The sequence below is a fragment of the Bidens hawaiensis genome, unplaced genomic scaffold, assembly GCF_021521415.1.
Source record: "Bidens hawaiensis isolate Kalapana, Puna unplaced genomic scaffold, B.hawaiensis_p1.1 tig00006913_1, whole genome shotgun sequence".
NCBI classification, from domain to species: Eukaryota; Viridiplantae; Streptophyta; class Magnoliopsida; order Asterales; family Asteraceae; genus Bidens; species Bidens hawaiensis.
The window spans coordinates 1,227,953-1,239,317 of NW_027491474.1; the positions used below are offsets into that span (position 1 = coordinate 1,227,953).

The 11,365-nt window shown below is 33.5% G+C and overlaps 1 protein-coding gene across 2 annotated transcripts; it reads right to left on the reverse strand.

The window, feature by feature from the left end:
• Positions 1 to 6,329: 6,329 nt before the first annotated feature.
• On the reverse strand, positions 6,330 to 8,494 carry LOC143633868 (BTB/POZ domain and ankyrin repeat-containing protein NBCL-like). Of its 2 annotated transcripts, none has more exons than XM_077102093.1 (2): positions 8,023 to 8,494; positions 6,330 to 7,270 (listed from the first exon to the last, which is right to left on the reverse strand). In XM_077102093.1, exons 1-2 carry the CDS (start codon positions 8,482 to 8,484, stop codon positions 6,341 to 6,343), a joined length of 1,392 nt encoding a protein of 463 aa, XP_076958208.1. In that variant the 5' UTR covers positions 8,485 to 8,494; the 3' UTR covers positions 6,330 to 6,340. The 2 variants fall into 2 exon arrangements, with proteins under 2 accessions (XP_076958208.1, XP_076958207.1); XM_077102092.1 differs by having other exon boundaries at positions 6,330 to 7,273.
• Between the last annotated feature and the right edge of the window lie 2,871 nt (positions 8,495 to 11,365).

Below are 11,365 nucleotides of genomic sequence, written 5' to 3' on the forward strand. Positions count from 1 at the left end.
ACCATCGTCTCTTACATTGTCACCCAGGCGTATTCCGCTTAAAGCTGGGGTGTTACACCCGGATAGCCCTTAAATGGATTATAACATCTAATTTATTTGTGAAACTTTTTCATTATCAAACCCTAATTTAATTTCTCTCATCTACATATTCCTCATCGCTGGTATATCCTTTCTATCACCGGCTAATTTCCTATTACCACCCATCATCGCCTACCTCCTATCTTATGCATTAACAACTATTGTCACCTACATCAACCACCCCTTCTTTGTTGGATTTCTCTTGAATCACCGAATGAACACCAGCTAATCAGCCACCAGTTCAGATATGGTCGCCCCTTACCTACTACTTTATTTATGAAACGCTATCTGGCCGGGTTAACTAGTTTTCATCTTCATCACTCATACCTCAACCACCACACCTAGCTTGATTCCAGATCTAGAACGATTGTTACTAGTGATAGATTACTAACATAGTATGCTATCTTATATTTGTAAAGGCATTTCTAATTTAGTTTTTGATGTTAGTACTCTTCGATACAGACTCGAGATAAATGTTCGTTCATTTGAAATTTAAATAAACAGTTCATGAACATAAACGGACATAATTGAACAAAGGTAAACGTCCATAAATAAACGTATATAAACAAATGTAAACCAACACTAACAAACACGAACGAATATAACTAAACACACTTAAATAAACACAAACGAACAAATATAGAACTTTAAGTAGATGATTCATTCAGTGTTTCATCCTAAAATGAACATAAACGAAGATAACCAAACATAAACAAATCAAAATATGTATATTACAAACTTTTTTACAGTAAATTAAATTAAAATCTAAAAATATATATATTCACTATATCATAAACGAAAAATATATAATGAAAATCTTGTAATAAGAGGCTAAAAGCTAGTGTATTTAATATATATCTACACCCACTCTAAAATTATGAATCATGCTATATATCAATTTGAATTGGGATACATAAGATGTAAATAATAACGATATATCACAAAATGATTAACAACTAAAATTATTATCTTTGTTGTTTCTATATAAAACATCGTAACAATATTTATTCTTAACACACCTGTAAGTTAATTACATTTTTAAGTGAACACTAAGGCTGAGGGGTGTGGGGGGCGCGAGAGGGGGCGCGAGTGGGGGCTCCAGCCAATAATATTGTGACGTGTGGCAGAGAGAGAAACTTGATAAGATGGGTGTTGGTTGTGGTGCTCGCGCCCCGGGACATGGTGTGGAGGGGCGCGAGAGGGGGCGCGAGCGGTTTTTTTTTTTATTTTTTTATAAATGTATTAAAAAAACGTATTATTAAAAAAACTCATAAATTATTTAAAAAAATACACATTAATTAAAAAAACACATTAATATCTTAAAAAACACACATTATACAAACAAAGTCTTAACATAACACATAGTCCAAAATCACATCCTGCTATATATCTCACTCACTTCCTGTCTCTACCTTTGAACAAATATCTCTTCTGTCTGTCTCCAGTCTTCCTTCAATGGACTTCCATCATCACCATTCTTCTTCTTCTAGACAGTCTCCATCACTTGCTCTACCTCTTTTTTCCTCTGAAATCACATCTTCTTCCTCTACCAAAAGTATATATATATAACTCTATCTCTCTCTCTCTCTCTCTCTCTCTCTATATATATATATATAACTAGTTTATTAAAATTTTTTTTTTTAATAAACTTAAAGAGCCAACGGCTCAATTTATAAAGCCCCAACGGTCATGCACGCATTCCGAAGCCCACTTTACGCCCATTCCCAGCCGCTACTGGCCTTGCGCCTGCCTCTTTTTCCGCGCTCGCGCCCCTTTCGCGCCCCTCTCGCGCCTCGGTGGTGTGGTGCTCGCGCCCCGGGGCGCGAGCAGATGGGCTCACGCGCCCCCTCTAGCGCTCCACACCCCTCAGCCTAAGGCTGAGGGGTGTGGGGGGCGCGAGAGGGGGCGCGAGTGGGGGCGCCAGCCAATAATATTGTGACGTGTGGCAGAGAGAGAAACTTGATAAGATGGGTGTTGGTTGTGGTGCTCGCGCCCCGGGACCTGGTGTGGAGGGGCGCGAGAGGGGGCGCGAGCGGTTTATTTTAACATTCCCAAGCGAGTTAAAAAGGTGTAAAACACAAATATTATTGTTCAAACCCACCCAGGGTGTCCAGGTTCATCCTCCCAACAAAGTTAATATATTAATCACCATTCCACTAAACCAACTAACCCATTGTCTTGTTTGTCTTCCTCATTCTTCCTTCCAACCTGCATCAATGGCGGCCATGACCCATCTTTCAATCAAAACCCAATTTCATCCCAAGACCCACAAAACCCATTTCAATTTCAAACCCAATTTCTCAAATTCGACCACTTTAATCTCATTCAAACAAAACCCAGGTGAGCTGCTGATAACCAACTCAACCCCACTCTATCTCAATCTATTCTACACTTTCTTTCTTTCTTTCATAGATAGATACACACACACATATATATATATATATATATATATGTATCTATCTCTCTGTACACACATATATATGTATCTATCTCTGAAAAAAAATTTTTTTTAATAAACAAAGAGCCCAACGGCTCTATTTACGCATTCCCAGACCTCCTTCACGCTCCCCCCAGCCGCTAGCCCATCCGCGCCTGCCTCTTTTTCCGCGCTCGCGCCCCTTTCGCGCCCCTCTCGCGACTCGGTGGTGTGGTGCTCGCGCCCCGGGGCGCGAGCGGCTGGCCTCTTGCGCCCTTTCTCGCGCTCCACACCCCTCAGCCTAACACTATTTTACATTAAACACGTTGTTAATGGTCAAGCATACTCACCTATTTTTCTTAAAACAAGACAATCTGCAGGTTATAATTTATTATCGATTTTGACAGATAATGTGACCATCGTAGCACGCCATCAGTTAAAAGATGATTTGTATATAATAAAAAAAAAGTAGTTGTTTACTTGATTTTGATGTTTGATTTTACCTTTATTGTCGATTTTACTTTGTTATATTCCAAACAAAAAATTTTGCACCTAATTACTTTAGAGAAATACTCTCTCTCCTATAGAAGTCTTAAATTGTATTTAAACAAAGAAAATTTCCAAAAGCTAAAAAGAAAAAAATATGAATAAAGGGTCGTGGGAGAATAAAATATTAAAAAACATATACACGAAAATGATAGATATTACACACGTTGAAGGGAACAAGAACAAATCAAATAATACAAAGCACATACATGAAATAATAGGCATTTCACACGTTGAATAGAATCAAGAATAAATCAAATAATATAAAGCGTATATATACACAAAATAATAGATCTTAGGCCGTTGAAGTCATATATTACATTGCTTCATAATTATGGATGTAAACAGACTGAATTGAGCCTAATGAGACTTTTTATGTGTTTGTCCGTTAAGCTTTTGTCGGATAAACGGACGGTTCACGAACATTATTTCGGATGAAAATTCATGTTTGTGTCCGTCCATTAAGGAATTGAGGCTACCCGTGTCCATTTGTGTCTGCTCATTAATATTGTAAACGGATGCTAATGGACAAACGAACATTAACAGACCCTAACGGACAAGCAACAATTGGACATTAATGAACGAACGAACGAACATTAACAAATACTAACGAGCATTAATGTACAAACATACATAAACGACTCTATTGAACAAACGAACATAAACGATTGCATACTAATTTCAAAATATATAATCATTACCGACGGACGCTACCAGACGTTCACGAACACTAATGAACAAACTCGGCCTCTGTTCGTGTTCGTCTGTTAAGCTTCCGAACGAAAACTTTTGTTCATGTCAGGTTTGTTTATAAACGGACAAACATAATCGAACTTTTGGTCGTATGAAAGCCTGGATGTCCGCTGGACGTCCGGTTCATTTACAACCCTATTCATAATAATGCGAGGAAAGATAAATGTATAACTGTATGCGACGTATCCTCAAGTGACATCTTACTATGTAAGTATTGTTAAAAAAAGGTTTGATAAACGAGTAAAAGTAAACATGTAACTATTAAGATGCGTTTCGAAAATAATTAAGATTTTTTAAGTGTTCTTCATTACAAAAATATAACAAAAAAATTTCTATTTATATGATTTTCTTTCTTTGTCATGCAAAATTATTATTTAGAGCATTTCCGACCCGTTCTCCATCCTCATCTTTATAATTGCACTAAATAACATTACATTTCTATCTCTTATTCAATTAAATAAAACTCTTTCATTCATTTATCGTTACAGTTTTCTCTCCCCTCTATTCACAACTAATTCAACAAGTATTAAAAAATAAATAGGGGCAAACAAAGTTTTTCCAAATTTATAAAAATTCACTACCTTTTCTCTCTCCATCCATAATTTACACTCATAACCACTTAAAAGATCATGATCTCCGCTCATCTACTTTTAGAAGGTGGATTGAAAATCTCTTACAACCAAACTTGAGAATATTGAGCCTCCAAAGGACCAAATATGCTACTCTTTTTGGAATTGGGATCAGCACATAATTATAAAATTACAAGTAGCTGGACCTATCCTTCTTAAATATAATAAATTAACTATATTGTAGAATATTTATATCAGGTAAAGTAGATGATGCTTCTGGTTGAGGAACAAGAAAATAATAATTGGCCAAAAGGTTGTAGATATACCAGTATTAAATTCCAAAGAACAAAACAAAAAAAAGTTAATAGAGTTGACAGATTTTTTTCTTTTTTTTAAAGATTTGACCTACATCTCTCCACACAATAGAAGAGGGCAAAAACTTTGATTCGAAGACTCAATAGGGTTAGCACGGTTCGGTTCGGTTTGGTTTGGTTTGGTTTGGTTTGGTTCGGTTCGTCAAACCGAAACCAAAGTAATTGGTTATTTGAATATGCAAGGCGTTCGGTTTTTGGTTTTCCGGTTTTCGGTTTTTGGGTTAATTTCAGTTTCGGTGCGGTTAGTTTCGGTTTTTTTCCAATTATTTGTTGACATTGCAAAAAAAAAATTATAAATAAAAATGCATATTTTAAGCTTATATAATAACGTGTTAGAATAACACAGTCCACAAATATATTGAATTTAAAAAACAAAAATAGGTACGTGTTACGTGAAACTATACGAATACAAAGTTGATAAATAGAGTTTAAGAATTAAAAATCATTAAAAGTTTAGCCCTAATATTCATTCATCATCTTGTTTATTTATCTGAAAATTTTAGTCAATTCCTTATCATCTTGATAATCTTTATCATCATCATCAATCGGTTCCGTTCGGTTTTTTTCGGTTTTTTAAAAATGGATAACCGAATCGAAACCGAAATTTCGGTTTTTCAAAAACAAAAAATTAACTGTCCATTAATGATTCGGTTTGGTTTTTTCGGTGCGATTTTTTTGGTTAATTCGGTTTTGATTCGGTTAATTCGGTTTTCTGCTCACCCCTAAGACTCAATGTCCCATCCATCTCATGAGTGATCTTTGAAAAAAATCCCACCTTTAATGGTCTAACCACCGCCATGATCAGTAAATCCTAAAATCAAGAAAACCCACCATCCATCAATTCATTTTTACCTAAAAAAAATCAATGAATAAATGTGATCATAAGTTGACAAGATTAAATCTTCTTATAAAAGCTATTTAAATGCGAATAAAAGATTTTTGGAATTTTGATTATTATAAGCTATAACAGTGTATTAGCATGTTAGCAAATAAATAGTTTGAATAACGAATTGATACTTGTTCAAAACTGTTTAGTTTAGTTAAATTGTTTTCAAAATTTCAAACTATAACCAATATGATGAATGATCTTAAATTTCATTTTTGTTGTGAAAAACAAGCTCACTCTAACGCAAAGTAACTTCATATGCTCATAATCTTCACTTATACAGTTTCAAATCAGTTTACTTTACCGTTAGACTCTAATTACACTTGGCAATAGTGGGAGACGGATTTACTTTTCCATTAGACTATGGTTACTCTTAGCAACAGATCAATTAAACATTATAGTTGTTCATATTGCCACCAAAGATTATTATTAGCCATCTATAGTTATTGAAAAATAATAGTTTCACATCAATTATTTTAAATTCCTTTATATCTACTTCATAAAACCTAATAAATATATAGCAAATTTTATCTTTGAAAAATACCCAATGTAAATGGCCAGAAAAAGAATATCAATCTCCAAGAACACATAAAAGAGAGATGAAACCCATAAATGTGTTGATTAATTTGTGCTTGATCAATCCCGGCAAAAGATATATAAACTTGATTCAAGGTCAAGGATATATAAAAAAAAAGATAAATATATAAAGATAGTTGACCTAATTAAACTCATGATGAGGATGGTGATCATACATTGAAGTGTCACAAGCACCTTGCAAAGAACCATGTCTTGAATTATGATGATGATCCTCTCTTCCTCCACTTACATCCATCTTGTTACATCCCATTTGTGCTGCTCCAAGATTCAAATAAACCAATCTTGAATCATCATTCATTTGCGGATAAATTTGCGTTGAATTCGAACTCGCATTTTGTTCTTCCCATGATATCACCAATGCAGCTGATTGAACAAGCTCAAGGCAAAGCCTGAGCTTATTTGGTTCAATATTAGTTAACCCGGGAACCGCCCCTTTGAACAAGAAATCAGAAGTTAGGGTTCTTAGAATATCAAGTGGTGTAATCCCTTCAATGGTTCTAACATTAGGGTCTGCATGATGGTCTAGTAGCACCGCAACCATGTCCGGTGAAACCATCTCAGACGCTATGTGAAGAGGCGTTTTCCCAACCGGACCAGCCGGATAATTAACATCAGCCGCACCTAATTCTAGCAATGCTTTCACTACCTCACGGCTGCAATTTTCAACTGCATAATGCAATGCGAATGCTTCATCAAGATTTAGCCCTTCACCCATGACCATGAGCTTAACAAGCTCCACATCCGATGAATCAAGCGCGCGTCTCAATCGTCGAATCTTTTGATCTTCGAGATCAGCCGCGACTGATAAATCATGGTGGTGGTGGTGTGGCATGAATGAGCGGCGAGTAACCGATGATTTTATTCGGAGTTCTTCTATCTTTGCTACTACTTCAATAGGAATATGTTTAGCTAGAATTTCCGGTGGGAGACCGGATTTTGCCACTAAATTAGAACAAGTCGTCCATAGTTGATGCATGTCTTGTTTTCTTGAAGCTAAAAGAACCTTCATCACATCCTCAATAGAAGCTTTCTCAACCATGATTGCTAGTTGCTTCTACAAATTAATGTGTTCTAAAGATCAAGATTATATATATAGTCATCACACTTTATCAAAAATATTATTTTTTTAACCAATAATTTTAACATTTTGGTTAAGGTTCTGTGATTCTGTACCATTAATGAAGTGTGGTAGTAACTGTTGAAGATCAGGATTATAATAGTCAAAATAATTAAAAAAAAGGATTATTTTTTTAACCATAACAATAATAAGTTATAACATTTAGGATGTTAGATGATGAATGCAAGATATTTAAAAATAAAAAATAAAATCCCTTTTCTGTATTATTGATGGGTGTAATTTAATAACTGTTGAAGACAAGACTAGAGATGGATAAAAAAAAGATCTAAATATAGAAAGCCGGTAATGTGTAACATAAAGATAGAGGAATTGAAGCCAGTTCAAGAAACCATCAATGTTCATGAAATCAAGATACCATATTTAAGTTTTGACACTTCACTTTCTAAAAGACATTTTTGGTAATATTCTGTACATTTTCAAGAAAGACTGAAAGATTATACTGTAATTCTTCATATGTTCAACCTTTCTACATGAAAAAACAAAGACAGCTTCAGGTGCCCAAAAAAAGAAACAAAATATTAAATAAATAAAACTTAATCAAAGATTATTTTTTATATGACAAGATTTTAGAGTACAAAATTTACAATCAACCCTTAAATGTTGCTTGTTAAAAAAAATGTTCATAGTAAAAGAGATAATATAGTTTAGAGAGAGAGAGAGTAAACCTGAGTTATTAACACAAGTTGTTCAACCCCAAATGATCTAGCGGCTGAGAGAGTATCAAGAGCAAGATCAACGGCTGATGAGCAATGCGTGTGCCAACAGCCTCTCTCACCACAATTAGGTCTAGGTTCATGTTTTTGAGGCACAATTGAAACCTGACCACTATACAAAAACTGCAACATAAGCAAGAACACTTCATACCCAACTGAGTTCACAGGTATCACCATCTGTGAACCACCTGTTAAGTTTCTTGATCCTAACGGGTCGGATCTGGACCCGGTTGGAGAATCGGGTCCACAAAAGAACTTCCTGAAAAACAAGCTTCGAGCTGCTAGGATGCAACGGTGGGCATGGACGATTTTACCCTCCACACTAAAGGTTACATCACTGAAAGCTTGACCATTGATAAAAAGGTTGAGATAGTCTAGTGATAGAGATCTTAATGAATCTTCAAGTGATGACATGGTTGGATAATAATAATAATAAGAAGAAGAAGAAAGAAGAAAAAAAGGGTGGCTTGAATTTTGTCAGATTGTTAGAAGTTTGAAGTCAAATAGTGTTTTCTTTAACTTCATGTTTCTGTAGGTTCTAGAGAGAGAGAATAAGGTTACTGTGATTTCTTGTGGGAGATATTATTTTTTTTAGAGAGAGTGTGTATATAAATGGGTGAAAAACTGAAAAGGTATTAAAAATTCAAAAATTGTGAGGAATGATTTAGTTATTAAATAATTCAGGATCATCATATATATTTGACCTTGATTTTCCTCTAGAAATTGGTAAAAAAAAAAAGAAATATGTCTATTAATATTTTTGTTAGGAAGGCTATATTGGAGAGAATTTTTTTCACTTGTATATGTGGCTTTAATTATCTTAAAGAAATACCGATATTAATTCGGTGACTTGTAGTCTTGTAGGAAATGTGGTGATTATGATGAAAAGGGCGACCATTCGTGCTACTTTGCCACTTGGATTTGACAATTCGTTAGTAATTTGTATCAAATTCCTTCCTTAATGTATGCATTTTTTATGCAAGATTTGCTAAAGCAAACTCATGGCACAAGCACTCTTGATCATCGGAAAAGCTAAGCACTTTACAACATCATTCCCATGGTGTGTTGGTGCGTATGGAAAATGTAGGAAAAAATTGGATATAGTATTTGTTATTAATAAATAATTATGTATCTTTATTAGGTTTAGGGTAAGAATCCTAGAGAACATTTGGTAAATTGAGAACTATTTTGTAACATTAAAAAAACCTTTAAAAAAATATTTAAAAAATTATAAAACAAAAAAAAAGAAAATTTTAAAAAAGTAAAAAAACCAAAATTCTTATATTTCATTCCGGTTTCATTAAAAAAATCGATTTTTTTAATTTGTATTATACCTATACACATATGCATACTTTTTTTAATCTCTAGTAACATAATGTACGCATATGTATATTATCATTTATCTTAAATTATATATATGTGTATAGAAAAAAAAACTTATGTGTACACATTATACATATATGTATAATTTAGCTAAACAGAGAATTTTTTTTCCGTTTTTTTTAGAAAGCAGGATGATAAATAAGAACTTTGGTTTTTTTACTTTTTTTTTGTGTTTTTTTTTTGTTTTATGATTTTTTTTATGATTCAAAATTGTTTTTATAGTTCTCAATTCTCAAAATGTTCTCATATGATCCTTTTTATGATTCAAAATTGTTTTTATAGTTCTCAATTCTCAAAATATTCTTACATGATCCTGATCTATTATGTTTATTTATATATTTTAATATTATTGTGCCCCGCTTCCTACATATATAAAACAATGAATGAAATTATCTTTTCCAACCAATTGGGTTGTCTCCCAAAAATAAATAATTCTTTAAGTTCACTTTGCTTCACAAATCGTTTGTCTTGTAAAAGTATTTTATGGCTAGATTGGTGTAAGTTCTAGTTGTAATTTGGTTATTGGTCGTTTGATCTCTAGCCTCTCGCTAGTTTAATGAAATTCTGCCGGTCATAAAGCACTTGCAACCTATCATGTGTAAATTGGTGTGAATTAATCGAATCGATTTCGCGAATTCCATTTGGTTACCGGCGCTGGTGCAAAACTCCTATGGTTTCATAGCTTGACAGTGGAGATATCAGAGTTCCCCAAACAAATGATGTTTTCTGAGGAGCACAAAAACACGTTGCGGGCAATCTATTTTTCTACATGTTCCTATACATGACGAGCTCGAAATGAAGAACAAGAAATATGTGATTTTTGCCCAAATGCTATATGCATGAATGTTCCAGGTGTTTTACACCACCACATTTTTTCAAAATTGCTATATACCCCTTGAAATTTTTTATTTAGTAAACTAGCACTAAACGTGAAGTCTAGTATCTTCTACTTTGCACACTAAGTATTTTATTCCATCAAGCTTACAAACTAACAAGTAATTAAACTTTATAATATTGTTACAACTATTAAGTAAAATATACAATTATATTTACCTTAACGTTTATTGTAATTAAACTACATCAAGGCCTTTAATTTGATATTCCAAAATCATTTGAATTATAAAAGATGAAACTTAGAATGTTACAAACCCTCACCCAATGCTTACAGCTAAACCATTGTCAAGGGTTCTAAAATAGAGATAAAGAGTTGATGATTATTGATTTCCATTAACTTTAATAATATTACAAATATCATATACTAACTTGAGACATGTGTACTATACGTGTAATTAATTAAAATAGAATAATAAAATATTTAATAACATAATCAAAATAAAAATTAACAATATAATTAACATACATTTTTCATACAAAGCCATCATGCACTCTTAATGCAAAATTAACTGCATGGATTTTAATTTTGAAGTCTAGCTTGTTATTGAAGAATAATCCTTATGGAGAAGTACTTTGTGTATAGTAGAGAGAAAGCCACGATGTTGGACCCTATTTTGTAATATGGTCTTTTTGTGTTATTTTGTTTTGTTAATCTTTGTATTATGTTTTCATTTAGCTTCTTGTAAGGTTTGGGCTTGGCCCATTGTAAACAAATTAAGCCCTTTAAGGGCCTATGAATAGAAGTTGGCATGGCATGTCTCCTGCTATAAATAGTATAGATATGCCCATGCAAAACAACATTTTGCAAAAACATTATCCTAATAGCTCGCACTTTCTCTCAACAACTATCTCTTTCTTTCTACTTTGGAAAATAACCAAACATAAAACATATTTGAGATCTTGGTTGCTTATAAGTGATTTCTGCTAACTCACAAGTAAGATTAATTCAAGAACTTCTGTTTAATCCCGTATTTAAGACCTACACACGAAGCAACCCCGTGTGGAACTCTTGGATCAC